The sequence below is a fragment of the Procambarus clarkii genome, chromosome 88, assembly GCF_040958095.1.
Source record: "Procambarus clarkii isolate CNS0578487 chromosome 88, FALCON_Pclarkii_2.0, whole genome shotgun sequence".
NCBI lineage: Eukaryota > Metazoa > Arthropoda > Malacostraca > Decapoda > Cambaridae > Procambarus > Procambarus clarkii.
In genome coordinates, this window is record NC_091237.1 from 17,074,942 (window position 1) to 17,096,425 (window position 21,484).

At 47.0% G+C, this 21,484-nt stretch overlaps 1 protein-coding gene across 1 annotated transcript in view; it reads left to right on the forward strand.

Moving 5' to 3' along the window:
- The first annotated feature begins 532 nt into the window (after positions 1-532).
- LOC123745828 (uncharacterized) overlaps positions 533-21,484 on the forward strand; it is a 52,003-nt gene continuing 31,051 nt past the window's right edge. The window contains exon 1 of the mRNA XM_045726857.2: positions 533-644. Coding sequence (XP_045582813.2) covers positions 556-644 — 89 coding nt within the window. The 5' untranslated portion in view covers positions 533-555. The remainder of the gene's footprint in view (positions 645-21,484) is intronic.

Genomic DNA, 21,484 nt, shown 5'->3' on the forward strand with positions numbered 1-21,484 from the left:
CAGCTGCAATTTATTGTTTGGTATTTAGGCCTGGGGCCAGGTACTGGAACCGGTTCCGAGAGTTTGTGCTCATCTAGTTGTGCTTGCGGGGGTTGAGCTTCGGCTCTCTGGTCCCGCTTCTCAACTCTCAATCAACTGGTGTAAAGATTCCTGACTGTATTGAGCTCTTTCATATTTATATTTGAAACTGTGTATGTCAAGTGTTGATAAGTTTGAATAAGTTTAGTTTCAGAAAAAAAACTGGGTAAATACTGGTTTGTAAACAGGGCTATTGATTTATGGGAGAAATTAGCGGGAACATAATAAATGTGTGTAATTAGTATAGGTTGTTTCAAGTGAAGGTTAAACATATGATACTCCAGGAATCAAATAGCATTTCGCATCTATGCCTGGTCTTCACATTTCATAGATTAAGTACCTGCCCGAAACGCTATGCGTGCTTTACGAGAATGTAAAAATCATCAATGCTATTTACTCTCATAAACCCAATGTACCTTCTTGTATATATAAAAATAAAAATAAATTTAGAGAGGCAGCCACGCTGGCGGGGGTACGATGAGCTGGCGAGGTGCAGTACGACACTCGTGGACGCGGGCGGGTTCACCTGCTCCCCGCACAACCCGCACAGCCGCCATGGAGTACAGGTGAGTGGGCGCTCGCTCCCCTCTTGATCACCACACGTATACGGGTATTTTTGTATTTTATCTTTTTCATATTTTGTGATGGGCAGAGTTGCGTAGAGGACCTATTGGTCAATGTTACACATATATATCAATTATTTGTATCGTCATATGCATGTTTTGATAAAAACTATATGTTTTTTTTACCGTATTTGGGCAGTTTTGCCAAATGTTGTGTTCTGTAGATATATAATAACCAAGCGATCTTGGAGATCAAATCATTTATATTCAATACGTTTGTTTAGGCGAGGTGACAATGCACTAGAGGCCAGCATAACGTGCGTACGTACTGCGTAAGTCTGGAGTCGCTAAAAGCATGGGGCGTCCCTGATAGCGTTGCTGGGGGTTATGGTAGAGTACCACAGGAGACCATTCGACCAGGCTCGTTGTCTGTTAAAAACCTTAGATATTGTTATGTTAGGCTATATTAATTTAGATTTGGGCTCTGTTGGATTAGGTTAGTTTGTGTGAGGTTAGGTTGGATTGAGTTGCGTAGGTTTTAAAATCTGATGGCGATTCGTCTTGTGTAATGTGACGTATCCGCAATGTTTGGGTGTGTAGGACGGGACGTGGGCCTGGGGTTGGTTGGGGGACGTGGGTCTGGGGTTGGTTGGGGGACGTGGGCCTGGGGTTGGTTGGGGGACGTGGACCTGGGGTTGGTTGGGGTGTTTTTGGTCACCCTGTGCACTGTCCGCCACCCGGAAAACATACCCTTGCTATGTTTCTTGCATCCTTGAAGCAGAAGACCCCATCCTTGCAACACACCAAGGGCTCCCCAGCGCCCAATAACCTCTTACCTTCCAGTTCGATATGACCAGCTCGCCTACCTTCTCGGTTCCCATTTATGTTCTGTAAAATGGAAAGGGGTTCCACGTCCCTATCGCCGTCTTTGTCATTGCTAGTTTGCCGTCCCTGGTTGTGGGTTCAGTGCTCCGTTGGCCCACCACTTTTCCCTTGCTGGATATACAGAGAGGCGAAGCTCGAGGGGGAAAAACACTAAAGTGTACAGATAGATTAATGAGTATTATAGGTGCAAGTGTCGTGTAAGTAAATTGTGTAACAATAATTTTTTTGTTCTTGTTTAGTAAGTTTTATTTTCTGATTGCTTATGCTTCAAAAATATTGAATATGGCTATTATCTCCACCTCAAACTTTTGCTTTGATTTTAGCCAAAGACAGCTTAGGGAAGACGTCTTGAAGGGTACTTGAAGGGTGCGGGCACACCTCTAGATAAGGAGTCAGCACCCGACAAGTACCTCTAAGACGTCTTCCTTAAGCTGCCTGAGACAAAGCTCGGAGCATAGTTTGAGGGGGAACAATAATTTTCTATATTTTGGAAGCATAAGCAATCAAAAAATAAAACTTATTCCCCAGGAAGAGCAAATTGTTACATTATGGTGTGATTTGAGTCTGTGAGGGTATGGTGTAGTGTCCCTTGTGAGGCGGCGACCTGTTCTTTTATAGCACGTCGTTTTTTGACGTATATTTTCCATAAGGCCAAAAACTGATGTAGCGGCTCACGAAATTGAAGTGATGTCCCGTTTTCTGTTGGTTAACATTTGGTTAGGTTAGGGCACTGGTACGACAGTTTCTTTGGGAACGGAAACAGCTGGGCTGTGATGGGGTACGCGGTTGTTGCCGTGGGAGTGTGTCCAGGTGACCATGGGAGACTCCACACCCACGTCACTACGCCCCAAGGAAACACCTGCTCAGTTCTACGCCACAACTGGCTAAGAAAAGCCTCAGTTTTATAAGGAAAAAAAAAGGATTTACGATTGATGAATAGAAACGAGCTGGCCGTTCCCCATCTCTCACCTTCCCTACCCTCCCTCCCCATCCCCCCACACCCGTCCCGTGATGATTATAGGCTAGGCATTCTCCGTCCGTACAGGTGGTGGATTTCCGGCGTGGAGGTGTTAATTGGTCTCTACATAACATTGTCATGACCCTGCTTGTCTCCCACTGGGTGGGGGGGGGGGTGTAGGCCGGGTATTGTATGGTAATAACGAGTTATCGTCTCCGTCGTGAAGCCAATTATTGAGGGCATGTGATATCTTATTTGTCTCGTGTTTGTGCTGTCGTCCTTCAGTGATGGTTCTCCTCGCTGTGTCCTCATGATGCTTAGATCATTACTTAATGTTTAAGTTCCTGTGGTTGTTGGTCTACTGTGTACCAATGGTCATGGGGCAACACAGTACTTTAATACTACTAGTTAGGCACTGATATAAAACTTGTAATGCTAGTTTATGTAAACTAGCATTAACTAAACTAGCATTAAACTAGCATTATGTAAACTTACATCAAAATATAGTATGATAGTAATAGTAAGCAGCGACACTTGTGAAGTATTATTGTACGGGAGAAACACCGCGGCAGTCTGTACTCGTCTAATACATATAATGCATTCTAGTTAGTTACGACTCTGGAGCTGAGGAAGTTCTTGCTGAAGTGTGTGACTTATTAGTGTCACTAGTTTCATAAGTGTCTTCTCTTGTTGTTCTTCTTCACTTTGATTGTTTCTGTCTATCTTGTTCATTCACCTTAGAATCTTGTATGTCATATTCACTTGTACTCTATTCCTCCTATCCTCAAGTATTTCCTTACATCTCTCCCACGCATGTGTGTCTAACTTCTATGTGACCCCGTGCTTTTATTTTGTCCTCACTTTGTCTTCAGCCTTCAGTATCTTGTACGTTGTGATCATGTCACCTCTGATCCTCTTGTGTCGTTGGATGGTACTCATACTCATCTCTGGTGCCAGTCTCCTGACATATATCTGTACTTTCTAATTTTTTTGCTTGTTCCTTACCAAATGTGGGTTCCATGATAATGCTATATATTTTAGGATTGGTTTAATGTCCTCTGTGTATACGTTTTTGAGACGACTTGCTGCAGTTCCTGAATGTCATGATAATGTTGACCCTTGGTGCATATGGTGATGCTGTTATGTTTATAAGTTCGTGTGGTGTTAAGGCTGGCGTTAGTGCCACGCCTCCACCCTGTTGCTGTACTGTTGTTACCTTTACTGTCCTGGCCTTCTCTCTCCTCGCTGACCTCAATACCATTTGTCCGGCCATACTGTCAGCTCCTCCCAGAGTATTGTGTAATCCCCTTCAAGCTTTACCGCTGGCAAATGTTTACCCATGTGATAACATTTGTCTATGTGATCTTGCCTCCTCTGGGAGGTCGACTACATGACTCACGAAGAATACTGGTCCAAGTAGAGGCTCCAGCGGGGTAATGCTTCCCACTTTCTCTCTCACTATACAACTGTGACCTGTCTGGCAGCTGCTGGCTGACCCGAGTCTGTCTTCATAGTTACCCAGCATTTATTTCCTAGTGTGTGTTAAGGCCCAGCAGTGACGAGGGATTGAGGTAATGTTAAATATAGATGTCAGTGGCAGAGGACCGACGGCCCTTCAATTTCAACCCATTAGTCGTGACATCTGATTGTGCCCAAGTAATTGCCATAGCATGACTTGTTTCACAGTTGAGTTTAAAACACCACCTATGTCGCATATGATCGTTACACTGTAGTCTTGGGAGTGGAGGATTGACAGTCAAGCTTCTCAATATGTTAAGGAAGAGGCGGCTGCCATTTGTTTTGTTGTGGTAACATTGAGGGCTCCCGCGAAGGTTGGCCTTTGTCGCCTTTTACTAGGAAGTACGCGGAGGGACCTTCATGCTCCCTCCAGGGGCACCTCCCATCCCTTCTGTGGCTCACTTGGTCCACGCCCTCTACACCCTCATGCCCAGCCCACACCCTCTATACCCTCATGCCCAGCCCACACCCTCTATACCCTCATGCCCAGCCCACACCCTCTATACCCTCATGCCCAGCCCACACCCTCTATACCCTCATGCCCAGCCCACACCCTCTATACCCTCATGCCCAGCCCACACCCTCTATACCCTCATGCCCAGCCCACACCCTCTATACCCTCATGCCCAGCCCACACCCTCTACACCCTCATGCCCAGCCCACACCCTCTATACCCTCATGCCCAGCCCACACCCTCTACACCCTCATGCCCAGCCCACGCCCTCTACACCCTCATGCCCAGCCCACACCCTCTATACCCTCATGCCCAGCCCACACCCTCTACACCCTCATGCCCAGCCCACACCCTCTATACCCTCATGCCCAGCCCACACCCTCTACACCCTCATGCCCAGCCCACACCCTCTATACCCTCATGCCCAGCCCACACCCTCTACACCCTCATGCCCAGCCCACACCCTCTACACCCTCATGCCCAGCCCACACCCTCTATACCCTCATGCCCAGCCCACACCCTCTACACCCTCATGCCCAGCCCACGCCCTCTACACCCTCATGCCCAGCCCACACCCTCTATACCCTCATGCCCAGCCCACACCCTCTACACCCTCATGCCCAGACCACACCCTCTATACCCTCATGCCCAGCCCACACCCTCTACACCCTCATGCCCAGCCCACACCCTCTATACCCTCATGCCCAGCCCACACCCTCTACACCCTCATGCCCAGCCCACGCCCTCTATACCCTCATGCCCAGCCCACACCCTCTACACCCTCATGCCCAGCCCACACCCTCTATACCCTCATGCCCAGCCCACACCCTCTACACCCTCATGCCCAGCCCACACCCTCTATACCCTCATGCCCAGCCCACACCCTCTACACCCTCATGCCCAGCCCACGCCCTCTACACCCTCATGCCCAGCCCACACCCTCTATACCCTCATGCCCAGCCCACGCCCTCTACACCCTCATGCCCAGCCCACGCCCTCTACACCCTCATGCCCAGCCCACGCCCTCTACACCCTCATGCCCAGCCCACACCCTCTACACCCTCATGCCCAGCCCACACCCTCTATACCCTCATGCCCAGCCCACACCCTCTACACCCTCATGCCCAGCCCACACCCTCTATACCCTCATGCCCAGCCCACACCCTCTACACCCTCATGCCCAGCCCACACCCTCTATACCCTCATGCCCAGCCCACACCCTCTACACCCTCATGCCCAGCCCACACCCTCTATACCCTCATGCCCAGCCCACACCCTCTACACCCTCATGCCCAGCCCACACCCTCTATACCCTCATGCCCAGCCCACACCCTCTACACCCTCATGCCCAGCCCACGCCCTCTACACCCTCATGCCCAGCCCACACCCTCTACACCCTCATGCCCAGCCCACACCCTCTATACCCTCATGCCCAGCCCACACCCTCTACACCCTCATGCCCAGCCCACACCCTCTATACCCTCATGCCCAGCCCACACCCTCTACACCCTCATGCCCAGCCCACGCCCTCTACACCCTCATGCCCAGCCCACACCCTCTACACCCTCATGCCCAGCCCACACCCTCTATACCCTCATGCCCAGCCCACACCCTCTACACCCTCATGCCCAGCCCACGCCCTCTACACCCTCATGCCCAGCCCACACCCTCTACACCCTCATGCCCAGCCCACACCCTCTATACCCTCATGCCCAGCCCACACCCTCTACACCCTCATGCCCAGCCCACACCCTCTATACCCTCATGCCCAGCCCACACCCTCTACACCCTCATGCCCAGCCCACGCCCTCTACACCCTCATGCCCAGCCCACACCCTCTACACCCTCATGCCCAGCCCACACCCTCTACACCCTCATGCCCAGCCCACGCCCTCTACACCCTCATGCCCAGCCCACACCCTCTACACCCTCATGCCCAGCCCACACCCTCTACACCCTCATGCCCAGCCCACACCCTCTACACCCTCATGCCCAGCCCACACCCTCTACACCCTCATGCCCAGCCCACACCCTCTATACCCTCATGCCCAGCCCACACCCTCTACACCCTCATGCCCAGCCCACACCCTCTACACCCTCATGCCCAGCCCACGCCCTCTACACCCTCATGCCCAGCCCACACCCTCTACACCCTCATGCCCAGCCCACACCCTCTACACCCTCATGCCCAGCCCACGCCCTCTACACCCAGAGAGGGGCGAAGGGCCAGGGGGTTAGCAGGGAGGGGAAAGAAGGTGTGAACTCAAGGGAGTTGTTGGCAAGGGAAAGGACGGGTATCAATCCAGGGAGTTGTTGGGGAGGCAGACACCTTAATGAAAGAATTAAATATAGGACAAGATACACTTTGGGTGAGCAGGGAAGTGGGCATAGCTGAAGAATAGCCGGTGAGAGGAAACGTCTAAGTCGGAGAGACAGAGCCAGGGCTAAACCCAGCTGCATGGCACATTTGAGGCCCTCAACGCCGGGCCAGCTAGGCAAGGAGGCGGGGTCTTGCCGGGGTGACGAGGCGAGGATAGCTGTCCTCTTGAGTGGTGGAGTCTTCTTTCTTCTTTGACGCGGAAGTCTTCTATTATCTTCGTGGGTCTTCACGGCGGCGACAGACATGGCTTGGCAAGGAGCTGCCCTGCACCGACGCACTCACTGGGCACCTTGTCCATTAATACCTGAATGGTAGCATAAACACCAGGACTAGGTTCTAGGCTGGTATTATCAATAGAGAACTTGGTGTGTGTGTGTGTGTGTGTGTGTGTGTGTGTGTGTGTGTGTGTGTGTGTGTGTGTGTGTGTGTGTGTGCAGGAGACGGGAACTACAACTAGGGGTAACTAGTGTCATCACTAACACTTGGTCTTGGCTTGCGTCACTTGGCGCCTTACTTACCTACACAACAAGCAGCGGCTGCCATCTGCTAGATGCTGCCTCTCACTCACCACTTTCCTCAACAATAACAGCAACCTCTACATGCTGTCTTTGTTATGCTCTCTGAATTGTCTTCAGTTGGTATTTACCCAAAATAACATCTAATAAAAAATTACGCTTAATAGTGTTTCCGTTTAACATCTTCAGAATTCACTTATGCCTTATGTGTGTATATATATATACATATGTTGTATATATATATATGTATATATGTTTATTTTCGTGATACACACACACACACACACACACACACACACACACACACACACACACACACACACACACACACACACACACACACACACACACACCACACACACCACACACACCACACACACCACACACACACATATATATATATATATATATATATATATATATATATATATATATATATATATATATATATATATATATTACTACAATTGAATACAATTATATTTTACTGGCTGTAAAATTCTTGGAGGTTCTTAGATGTCGGCCAGGATCCATGAATGCGGCGGGCATTCTCCCTCTGCACTGCCACACTAAGGTGCTGAAGAGAAAGCTGGCTGCTCTTGGGTCTCTTGTTGTTTTGATGAGCCTGGAACCTAAATCCGTTTAGGAAGCGCTTGGCATTATACGGGTACTCCAGATTCCTATACTTGTCTAGCTGACAATTTCCCTGCCTGCCTGATGTGTGCTGAAGTCGATGTAGTTCTCAGCAACATTGGATATGCATGTGTAGTCTCTCACTAGGTGCCTACCGTTCTTCCGTTCATACAGTGTAATTCCGTCTGGCTAATGAAAAGATTAATCAGAATTATGGGTCATTAGAAAATGTGGTTCTCTCTCTGCTGGGCTTCTCTTAATGATATCGTTGGCCCTCATTGTGCCTCATGTGCCATCTCTTGTTTCGTCTCTAATTCAAACCATGTAATCCGTTTTCGTCAGTTTCTGCATCGCATCAAATATTATATTATATATGTAGTGTAGTGTATATATTATATATAATATAAGATGTTTAGTGGCCTACAACATTGACAAATACTCCAACTGTTACTTCGGAATTCAACTTTGTGACGAGCGGTTCTGGAGTGGGTTTACCTCAATATATGACTGAAGAATAAATAATATATGTTAAAGGTGGACAGTTTGTGTTTCTGGGAATGTGCTAGTTTGTTTAATATAAATATTTTCTGTCAATAAAAGTTTAGGAAAACAGGAGGCTAAAATAGCCAGTCCTAGTGAGTCAAGTTGTGTGTGAGAGTTTACACAGAGAATATTAACTCCATGTTCCAATATAATACAATGTCGTTATATTTATAAAAATGCTTTACATAGATATAACATATATTTACAATTTTGAAAATAGCCATTCGCTGGGTATGTTTGAAGTGCAGTTTCCGAATTTTTATCCCAACCACTTGGACTGGACGGGCGAGCGACGGTCTCGCTTCATGCAGGTCGGCGTTCAATCCCCGACCGTCCAAGTGGTTGGGCACCATTCCTTTTATCTCGTCCCATCCGAAATCCTTATCCTGATCCCTTCCAAGTGCTATATAGTCGAATTGGCATGGTGCTTTCTCCTTATAGTTCCATTCTATTCTTTTAACTAACCCAAAGTTGACCTGTAAATTTAAGGGTCAACTTTCAGGAACTCTTCATGTTGTTGTTGTTTTAGATTTAGCTACTCAGAACTTAAAGTTCATGTAGCACGGGCTATGGTGAGCCCGTTGGATTGGAACTCTGCATATTATAGTTGTTTTTATATTGGTGGTGACCAATACACCGCAACCATCTTAGTGAGTCCTGGTCCTGGTCGATACCTGGTCGATGGGGTTCTGGGAGTTCTTCTACTCCCCAAGCCCGGCCCGAGGCCAGGCTCGACTTGTGAGAGTTTGGTCCACCAGGCTGTTGCTTGGAGCGGCCCGCAGGCCCACATACCCACCACAGCCCGGTTGGTCCGGCACTCCTTGGAGGAATAAATCTAGTTTCCTCTTGAAAATGTCCACGGTTGTTCCGGCAATATTTCTTATGCTTGCTGGGAGGACAAGCGAAGGGCCTCGCCACCTGTCCCAATTTCTCGAACCACCATCTTTAGTATCTTGTACGGCAATGATGTTATTCTGGGAATACAGTACCTTGGGAAGTGTTATCAAGGTGACCTGTGATCTTCTTGGTGATCCGCTTATGACCACTTGGTAATTCTGTGTACTCACCTTTATAAATAGTTACTTCAGTAGTAACCTTTATATCCACCTTGGTTTTCTCCTGACCAGAAGGTGAAGTGTTGACGGTTCCTGGGCGTGTGTTGCCTCCCTGGCACCACGCTCATGGCCTGCTTAAAGGTAGGCTTATGTAGGCCATCTGTCTCAGAAACCTGCCCTCCCACTGGCGTCGTGGAGGAAGGACTCCACCCTCAGGTCCCAGGAGGACAGTAGCTGCCAGGGTCACTGTGTCCTCCACCCCTCAGGTCCCAGGGGGGGGACAGTAGCTGCCAGGGTCACTGTGTCCTCCACCCTCAGGTCCCAGGAGGGGGGGGGACAGTAGCTGCCAGGGTCACTGTGTCAACTGTCTCTACCACCCCTGTAGTCCCGGAGGGGGGGGGGGGGGTATTTGTTTTCCAGAGTGGGTGTCGGAGAGCCTCTTATGATTATCAAAGTTATTCTAACCAACTACTGACGGTGACCAATTACGATCCACAACAGTTGACTGACTCGTGCACCTGCTTACTTGTAGGTGACCAGCGGCATTAGGTGGCAGGTGACTGAAGGTGATGGGTGCTGGTGTTGTGGTGCTGAGGACACAGCAACACAGAGATAGCAACTCAACACAGTGGCGACGCTTCTAATTATAGGAGACTTTAATCACCTGAATATCAACTGGGAGGTTTTTAAAATTAACAGTCAGGTCAACTATATTATATATGATCCCTTTTAGTTTACGGGACCAAGACACTTATACCAGTACATAGTATTGTCATGTGCACATCACCTTCCAGCACCCATTGTTTCAGAAGTCGTTTCGTGCTTGTTAATTGCTAGGCTGATGTCTCCAAAACTGGCTTTATGGCTCCAAAGTGTGTTCTCCTTGGCATCCCCTCGGCCGAGCGGACAGCACGCTGGAGTTGTGATCCTGTGGTCCCGGGTTCGATCCCGGACGCCGGTGAGACACAATGGGCAGAGTTTCTTTCACCCTATGCCCCTGTTACCTAGCAGTAAAATAGGTACCTGGGTGTTAGTCAGCTGTCACGGGCTGCTTCCTGGGGGTGGAGGCCTGGTCGAGGACCGGGCCTCGGGGACACTAAAGCCCCGAAATCATCTCAAGATAACCTCAAGATAACCTCCCTCACTGTCTGGGCTGAGGTAACTGTAAACACTTTAGGAGGACAACTGAAAAGTCAACAGGATTTTGATATGCATAATCAAGGCGTCTACATTACATAAACTAATATTGTGCATCAAACAAGACAATAAACAAATGTATGTGATAGCTCACCTTGTTTACTAAATACTCGTTAAGACAATGTACATCATATTATGCAGGTGATGAGTCACAATAACGTGGCTGAAATATGTTGACCAGACCACACACTAGAAGGTGAAGGGACGACGACGTGTCGGTCCGTCCTGGACCATTCTCAAGTCGATTGTGAGACTTAGAGAATGGTCCAGGACGGACCGAAACGTCGTCGTCCCTTCACCTTCTAGTGTATGGTCTGGTCTACATCAGATTATTTGCTTGTCTTAGATATTGCTGTCGAAGAGCATGGCACTAGAGCACAATAATAATAAGGTCTAAGTACAGTGTTAATAAAGAGCACACAGTAAAGCAATACTAATGTGGCATGGTAGTGTAGTGAGTGTGAAGAATGTTGGGAAGATGTTCCCTGGACCACAACAACACCGACCAGTGTTGTCACCGTGGCGGCGGACAACGCTGGCACCAGGGGGCAGATTCACGAAGCACTTACGCAAGCACTAACGAACCTGTACATCTTTTCTCAATCTTTGGCGGCTTTGTTTACAATTATTAAACAGTTAATGAGCTCCGAAGCACCAGGAGGCTGTTTATAACAGTAACAACAGTTGATTGGCAAGTTTTCATGCTTGTAAACTGTTTAATAAATGTAACAAAAGCCGTCAAAGATTGAGGAAAGATGTACACGTTCGTAAGTGCTTTCGTGAATGTGACCCCAGGAGGCCAAGATCAGCAGAGTTACACAACACAATGCACGAGTCCCAATCCCTCCATAACAGTATGGGCGTAGGGCCTACCGCCCCCCGCGGCAGGCCAAGACCACACTACCTTACTGAATAGTCCCGGAGAAAGTGGAAGACGAAAGTAAACTCGGTGTATTTACCCGGAGAAGCTGGGTACACCGCTCCTAGTATACATCCCGACCTGGATAAAGGGAGCCCATCTTCCTAATATAATAGTACGTATAGTAACTATTTGGTTGAAAAGTGCCAATATGTTGTGATTGGTCCGTCAGTAAACCACTTTCTGTACTATTAATTTTATAGTCCGGGGAAAATTAAAGCTAAAAAAGCAAACTTCAATATTTATATGCATAGTAAGGGAGGTATATGTACTATATAAGGCCTAAGGCAGCGGGTATGAGGCCTAAGATTGGTAGGACAAGTTAGGTTAGGCCTCATGTTGCAGTTCAAAAGTTTCCAGTTTGCCCAAATTCAATAATACAAAAGTTAACTATCTAGTGGTCCATCACTACATATTACTTTGCACCTGTTGCAGTAAGTGATTCCCTTTCAGGAGGCTGGACTGAGATAAGTGTGACTCACGCCAGAGAGTAAATACACCAGCCAATGAAAATGAGGGATGCTCCCAGACGTAGGTTCGAATCCTCGTCACTGCCCTTGTGGATTTGTTCTAATGAAAATGTAACTTCTTCGCACAGTTTGAAATGTCTTGGTTTTAGGTCCACATTAACATAACACAAAGATCTTTGTCACAATTTTATATTGAAATTTCACTATTGTGTTAGCAGATATCACCAGATATCACTCCCTGAGCCCATTACGTGCCTCTGTAGCCTTTTCCACTGCCGCCCAGGGTATGGGGTGCATAATAAATGAACTGAACTAAACTGATATCTGGCACATGTCAGCAGGGTGTGCCAGATATCCTCCATCTAACAGTTCTCAACCCACAGCAAAAGTCAGTTTAGGTCCTAAGGTGTTTCTGCTGTTGTTCTTGTTATAGATTCAGCTACTCTGAACAAGTTCCAAGTAGCACGGGCTATGGTGAGCCCGTAGTGGACTTACCTGGCACAGGAACGGTCATATGAGGTGTTTCTGCGTCTTCGTTTGAATTTATGTGTGTAGAGGGAGCAAGTGAAGAGGGTCCAAAGGTGAGGGGGTCCACGAGGGTACATCACGCGTCATCTCCCACAGGTAGTGAGGAAATGATGGTCGTGTCTTCCGCACGGTCATGATGCTTTCCCTCTCCTCCGTCCCGACCTTCCCACGGCGCCCCCAGTGTCGCCACCATGCCTCGCATTGTTTACACATTTGTTTATTAGTAGTATTTTCTACCACAGACGTGTCAACCACTTGGACTGGACGGGTAGAGCGACGGTCTCGCTTCATACAGGTCGGTGTTCAATCCCCGACCGTCCAAGTGGTTGGGCACTATTCCTTTTCCCCCATCCCAAATCCTTATCCTGACCCCTTCCAAGTGCTATAAAGTCGTAATGGGTTGGCGCTTGCCCCTGATAATTAAAAATTACCACAGACGTGGCCAGACATTTACAATGCTAACCAGCATATAAACATTTTCTTCTGTCCTCCATGGACAGGGTGAGAGATGTGTTAAACATATTTTCACCGGAGTGGGCGGCTTGTGTCTCTTTGACCCGTGTTAATATGCTTAAGAGTGTTTCCCTTACCATATATAGTCATGATGGCTTGGCGCTTTCATCTAATATTTCCATCCGTCCCTTGCCATACCTCATGCCAAGTCTAGCCTTACCCTACTGGCTTACCCTGGAACACAACCAGCCAATTGCTTTGCTGCTGGGTGAACAGTGACGAACAGTTTAGGAAGGGTGACCTGCCTGTCCTCCCTGGCCAGGGGACGGAATGTTTCCTGCCACTGCATCATAGGAATTGTAATATTCTTTGCAGAAACAACAAACAGGTTCTGCAATACCGCTTTGTGTTTGGCCAAGTGTCAATGTAAGGTATGAAATAATAACCGAAGAACATGGAGGTGATGTTGGTAGACCTTCACTGCTACCAGCTCCCTCACAGGCTGTAGTGACCTGCCTCTTCCCACCACACTTTCTACCTCAGCCTTCTACAGGCGCCAGCATCTCCTCTACCCGCCCCCAGCCCCCCCCCCCCCTGCACGCCAGCACCTGGGTCCACACTCTCCAGATCAAGTCCTCTCTCCTTAAGAAGGCTCAGCGGAGTGGCGTCAGTTTTTAGTGTTCCTGTGCTATAAATGTGCTCTGGAACTTTCTATTGACGGGTAGCATTGCAGGTCGTGGGTTAGGTCTCATTAGTTTACCAGTGAGAGGCTCGTGTGAATGTCTCTGTAGGACTATGTATATTATAATAGTGTAAATAAGGTCCGCTATTGATTGGCTCACTAATTGTCTCGTACATTGGACCCTGCAGGCTCACCTAGGTGAGTACATTAAGATGGGTACACGAACAATGGCTCCAGACTCTTGCAAGTCAAGTCTGGCCTCGGGTCGGGCTTGGGGAGTAGAACTCCTCCCAGAACCCCGTCAAGCAGGTAGCAAGCAGGTATCTCAGGAGCTGTGAGCAGTTAGTTCCGAAAATATGCGGAAAAAAGTCAAGCCTCGTGGCTTGAAAAAGTCAAGAGAAAAGTCAAGCCTCGTAGAAAAAGTGGAATAATGATAAAGGCATACAAATTACTCCGGGAGAATCGATATAGTAGGCAAGGATAGATGATTTGGTAATAGAAATTGGACAACTACCAATTGAAATATTTATTTGACAAAAATTGAAAAATTACCAACAAGACATAGGAGAAAATAAGTACCCGGATGAACCAGAGAGATATTAATGTAATATGCTAACAGGAAACCTTATGAAATACAATTACGTCACTCCCATATGTCTATACTTCTCTTAAATTAAAGAGAACATTGTCAGCGATATATGAAAGTGTAACAGAATATGTAGAGAAGTTGTGATAGCAGATTCCATATACGGATTCAAATGTAGATATGACAGAGCCCAATGGGTTCAGAACCTGTACGCCAGATGATCGAATGTTGAGAGGTGCGACAGAAGTGCATTGTCTGGGTCTTGTCCAGCGCACTAGTCTATGCCACATACTGAATGCTCATTGGGAGTACTTTTATACCGGTAGTGTGAGGTAGGGATGGTCAGCGAGAACCCAGACCTTATCCAGCGAACATAACCTGAAAATCTATTGAACGCAAAACAATACTTTGTTTTACAAATGTCCCGGAGCCACTCGATGGCGCCTCTGAACCGACACTCCTGTTATCTGAGCGATCGGATATTACCTTGGGGTTTAGACATGGGCCCAGGTACTGGAACCGGTTGGTTGTTCAGTGCCCTCTGTGTGTGGGGTGGGGGAAGTGGGGCTTGATTTGGAGGGAGGAGTGTTGTAGCAGGTGGGTGATTATGGTAGGCAGGCAGGTGGGTGGGTGCAACCCGTTCTCGCACTTTCTTACAGTCAATATTGACTTACTAAATACGTGCATATGTGACATACTAAACATACTAGTTTACCTTGAAAAGCTTCATAGAAAACACCGACCTTACCTAACCTTCTTAGTATGTTAAGATAAGCATCTTATTGCTTCGTAATTACAATTATTACTTAACCTATACCTATAATAGGGTAAGTAATAATAGTAATTACGAAGTAATAAGATGCTTATCTTAACATACTAAAAAGGTTAGGTAAGGTCGGTGTTTTCTATGAAGCTTTTCAAGGTAAACTAGTATGTTAAGTATGTCACATATGCACGTATTTAGTAAATCAATATTGACTACGAAAGTGCGAGAACTGGTTGGTGGGTGACAGAAAAAGACTGGACCTATATGGCCACTGTCTGTAACCCCATATAATATTTACACAGTGTGACAGGAACGCCAAAGAAGTATGAGTAAGAGAGAAAATGAGAAAGGAGAGCGTGAAGAAATGAAGAGGAGGCGAGAAGTGGTGATGTACGCATCAAGTTTTGCCAAAGCACAAGGTGAAGATTGAAATTGAAATTGAAATAAGTTTATTGAGGTAAAATACACACAAAGGGATGAGGTAGCTCAAGCTATTCTCACCCCATTCAGTACAACGTGTTAATATATACATAGACACACATCACAAATAAACATATTACCAAACATTCTGAGAGATAAACATATACATTTCCTCCTTCACAAGTAGTATGTTATCAGACGTACACACAAATACTTTTATGAGGAGGAGGTGAAGGTTTTGGTGGTAATGAAGAGGAGAGGTATACAGTTACCGGTCAAGATGGACAGGTGTGGTAGGACCAGGTGGCCACACCCGCCCAGTAACCTTGGCTAGACATTGACAGTGAACACTCGCCTCAGGTTCACCCGCACACCTCCACTATTGAGTGTTATTATTGTCTGGAAAGTGACCTTCTGGGGATTTAAGCGCCCTCAACATTTTCAACCCTCTTGTTTTTATCTTTATTTTTTACACCACTGCTTGGGGTTTATACCGCCTCATGGGTCTTTATACACCTGGGTCTTATATCTCCAGGAAGGCGGAGAAGAAATGGGAGTAGGAGGAGGAAGAGGCGACGGAGGAGGAGGGTTCAAGGTCACTCAAGTTCATTGCCAAGTAAGGTGGGGGCGTCCTGGGTTCTCTGAAGTGTATGGTTAATGTGTCTCGCTGGCACACTGTTCCCAGCTGGCACACTGTTCCCAGCTGGCACACTGTTCCCAGCTGGCACACTGTTCCCAGCTGACTGGCCGTGGTGCCAGCTGACAGAAAAATGAACCTCCTTCCGAAGAAAGGATCCATGACGGATTTTAGTGACGTAGCTGATATCCCCCGAAAGGTTGAAGCAATGGTGTCGGGAGTGTATATGGTGTGCGTCAGTGAGTGTTGGTGGGGGGGGGGGGGTATGAGTGATGGCAGGTGAGTATGGTATGAGTAATAGGGATGAACTCTAGCGACCATTAGTGGTCATGTTTATTGGTTGATGTCTTCCTGTCTTGGTCTTCAATCCTTCTCAACCCCTATCCTTGTCAACCCCTATTCTTCTCATCCCCATTCCTTCTCATCCCCTATCCTCATCAGTTTCACATCATCACCCTCATGGAACAGGGGCAGCAGGGGACCTCCCCCCCCCAGGAGCTCATCTAGTTCACCCTAATCCCTGCCGTGTGCTATGGAAATGTTCCCTTACATCTTAGGCTCACGAGTAGGCCTTCAAAATAAAACTGCGACCTCTCGCTCTCTTGGTTCTTAGTTATGGTATAGTTATCCCTCTTTACCCTCTATTGTGTCAAATAGTATACGTAGCAATGAGTTTCTTCCCTCTAGTGTTGGGAGCGTCAGTGCTCGTAGCCTCTTCTCGTTTGTGATTCCTCATTTTCAAGCAACATAGTAGTTTTCCTGTGGTTTAAAAACGACGTATTAGAGGGCCAGTGTAGGCAATAACCTCCAAATCCACAACCTAATTTCTAAATTAGTATTTGCTAACTCTTTTCTTTATCTAAACGTATGCAATTTCAATCCAAATTGGATACGTTTGGCCGTGTTGATTTTTTTTCTCTATTAATATTCCCCTTGTTATACTCTTTCATCCCTGAACATACATATTAAGCTTTTTAACGTATCACAAGGAAGCTTTCTGGGATTAACTTAGTGATTGTTCTCAACAAATGTTCTGGAGAACAATGTCTATGTTATACAAATGTTCTGGAGAACAATGTCTATGTTATACAAATGTTCTGGAGAACAATGTCTATGTTATACAAATGTTCTGGAGAACAATGTCTATGTTATAGTTCTGTGACCAAAACTGTACTGCATAATCTGAATGAGTCCCTACAAAGCCAAGATAAAGCTAAAGAATCACATTACATGTCTTAATGCTGATGCTTCTAGATATAAATCCAAAATCTTATTGATTTAAGATATCTTCTAAACATTTTGTTGGTTTAAATTTGGCATTGACAACATTGATTAGCTGATATCTGGCAACTCTATTATAGTTTCCAAGGCAATTCCCTGTATTTAATTGGAAGGAAATGTACAAGCCAGTGGATGTAGAGTGACGAGGGAGTGAAGGAATGAATAAACAAATGCCGAAAGGGAGAGAGAGAGAGAGAGAAAGAGAAAGAATGAAGGAATGGGCAGAGTTAGTTTAATTAAGTTATAATGGAAAGGGAGGGAGGGGGATGGTGAGGGCGGCGGAGAGTCAGTCCCACACAGGGCTTAGTAACTTGACGCCATGTATAACGTTCCCATGGAGGGAGGCAGGTTGGAGAGAGAGAGAGGGAGGGGAGAGAGGGATGGAGACTGGCGAGGGAGTTATGCTAGAGAAAGGGAGGAAGGGAATAGAGGGAAAGGAGAGAGAGACGATGGAGCAGTCCGTACCTCCTAAGGTTTCCCAACGTCAAAAAAACGGTCAATTTAAAATGTCCTTTCCTAACCTACCAGAGGACCCAACACAGAAAACGGGACAGTACGTCACTTTCGCCAGCCGCTTCCATTTTTAAGTAGGAAATTTGTTGGCCTTGTGTAACGCATACGGTCGAAATGCGACGTTGTAAGAGGACAGGTTGTGCCCGGAGAGAGGGAGGTGGTGGAGGGGAAAATCCCCAGACAAGATGATAAATATCGTGGCTGTATTTATGGCCGATAACATAATATACGTATTCACCTCTCCCCTTCTCTTACCTCGTTCCCCCCTCTCCTTCCCTGGCTCCCTGATTATCACCACCTCCCGTGCTCACCCCTCTCTCCCTTATCACCTCTTCCCTATTACACTTCCTCTCACTAGCATATCTACGTGGGAACGTAAATGTGTTCATTTATCGTGTCCTGGAGATAGAGCGCAGTCAGGGAAACAACTGTTGTTAAGGAAGTAGCGGTGGACGCGTCACCAGGTCCGGCGGGTGACGCAATAGGTTTCGTCATTGGTGGACGTACACAACTCGTAAAAAATTAGACAGTCGTGCTGAAGCAGCGCAAGATGCCGCCTCACCCTCCCTGCAGAGCGGAAGATGACGACATGATGTCACACACCCACCTGCCTCCCCTCCTCAAGTGTAGAGGCCTCGGCTGCTACACTATCTGCCCACCTGAGAGCTGTTTCTTACCCTCTACTCTGATCAAAGTCTGGGAATGCGCTAAGGATGTTTAGTCTGGCAGTGAGCCAAACGTTGTAGCAGCCTCATAATATATATTCAAAACACAGTTGTACGTTGGTAACTGAACTCACTACCTATGTGAAGTCTTCTCATATATGTACAAGCAAAATTAATTCGCGTTAAAATTATTTAAAACAATTTAATTTTGTTTGTAATTTAAAATTGTTAAGACACGCCATAATTTTTTTTAAGGAGAGACTAATATATATATATATATATATATATATATATATATATATATATATATATATATATATATATATATATATATATATATATATATATATATATATATAATTATAATTTTCCTCCTCGTGTTCTGCTTCCTCCTCCCCATGATTTCTTCGCGTTTCAATGATTTTTTGCTGTCTCCCCATGTTAAATCCCCCATTCTCTACAGTCTATTCTTCCTCCCCATAATCTCTTTCCTCCCTCCCTCCCTATAATCTCTTCCCTCCCTCCTTCCCCATAATCTCTTCTCCTCTCCCCCTCCTCAATCCCCCGCCCTATTTCAACTTTCCCTCCCCCCCCCTCCCCGTGCACACACACACAGATGTTTACAAATTGCATCGTTAGGAAACAGTAATTCTCCATACACGATGTTTCCGTCCTGGATATTGCTGGCGGTGTTGTTGACACGTTGACATGACTTGACACTGACATGACATGACATGACAGTCATATTGACATAGCAGTCAAGTACCAGGAGCGACAATGAGCTCCGCAAAGAATCGGCCCTAAAGTCTATACCCCTTTTTATCTAACTAAAGAAACTGAGAAATTAGACTCCAATTGATCGATCTTTGCAGATAATACAATATCGATGAGTGTAATAAGGAGAGACGGTGATTACAAACATCTCACTAGGATTTGAGCGAGCTTCAGGAATGGTCAAATAAGTGGTTACAGGATTTCAACCCCAATAAATGCAAGACAATGACGAACTGAATCAAGTAAATGAAGCCTCATGTGTAGTACAGTGATGAGCCAGCTGGTGGAGGTAAGTATATACCCATGCACGGACGCGCGCACATACCCATGCACGGACGCGCGCACATACCCATGCACGGACGCGCGCACATACCTATGCACGGACGCGCGCACATAAACCTGTCCTCCTACAAAGAACGTCGCATTTCGCTCGTATGCGTTACATAAGGCCAAAAATTGTCGTACTAGAAGATGCAAGCGGCTGGCGAAAGTGACGTACTGTCCCGTTTTCTGTTTTGAGTCCTCTGGTAGGTTAGGAGAGACCACTTTAAATTGACCGTTTACTGGCTGTTGGGAAACTTTAGGAGGACGGGCTGCACACATACCCTTGCATGGACACGTAAACGTTCTCATTGTTGTGTGAAATAATTGCCTTTGAACATTTGACCAACCAGAAGCGTTTAGGTACACCACAAATTACCCTATAATGGCCAAGACGCAATCTTCTGTTAATACCACAAAGTAGCTTCCATGATAATTCTTATTTTCATATTGTATTTGCGTTAATTTATTGGTCTGTATTGATGTTCATGATTTAGAGGTAATTTTGGAATCTCGTTTATAACTTTGTGTGGGACGAGTTAGCCGGAGAACCTGTTCTTCTGGCGCTCGTCCGGTTGTGGGCTAGGCTTGGGGGGAGCTGGTGGGGTCAGCAATGTTGGGGACTCCTGGATAGACCTGGGCACCTTATACCCATCCTGTGGGTGGTAGTGAACCTCATACCCATCCCGTGGGTGGTAGTGAACCTCATGCCCATCCTGTAGGCGGTAGTGGAAAAGGGCATATATAGAACCCAGTGGCATATATAGGCTCAGGAACTAAACCCCAAAATTCATTTATCTAAGCAAGTTACACAGCTAATTGTATATAGACAATGGGTTGGAGAACATCTGCCCGGGGAGTGGAGGGAGGATGTGACGCACAGGGAGTGGTGTAGGGAGGGGGTACACTCCCCAGCCTCACCCACACATGGACCCCACACTCACCCAACCTGAGGCAGCTAGTTGATTGTAGGACCTGCCCACCCTGGCTTGCATGCTGGAGGTCTAGGACCTGCCCACCCTGGCTTGCATGCTGGAGGTCTAGGACCTGCCCACCCTGGCTTGCATGCTAGAGGTCTAGGACCTGCCCACCCTGGCTTGCATGCTAGAGGTCTAGAACCTGCCCACACTGGCTTGCATACTGTAGGTCTAGGACCTGCCCACCCTGGCTTGCATGCTAGAGGTCTAGGACCTGCCCACCCTGGCTTGCATGCTAGAGGTCTAGAACCTGCCCACACTGGCTTGCATACTGTAGGTCTAGGACCTGCCCACCCTGGCTTGCATGCTAGAGGTCTAGGACCTGCCCACCTGGCTTGCATGCTAGAGGTCTAGGACCTGCCCACCTGGCTTGCATGCTAGAGGTCTAGGACCTGCCCACCCTGGCTTGCATACTGTAGGTCTAGGACCTGCCCACCCTGGCTTGCATGCTGTGGTGTTAATTTTGCAACGATGCTCATAACTGAACGTGTCACAACTCTCTCGTGGTATGTTGACCTTACAGTCCCACCGGCACGTCTTAGCACATTATCTTGGTAAAACTGGGTCAAATATTATGGGGTATTTCCCCGAGACTTTCCGGTTACATTCCTTCCATCCGGCACTTGTAATCTGGCTCCCTTGGACAACAATGTTTCACAATGTTGTCTGGATGACAAACTCGTTTATGGCTTCTTATAAATGTATTATTTTCA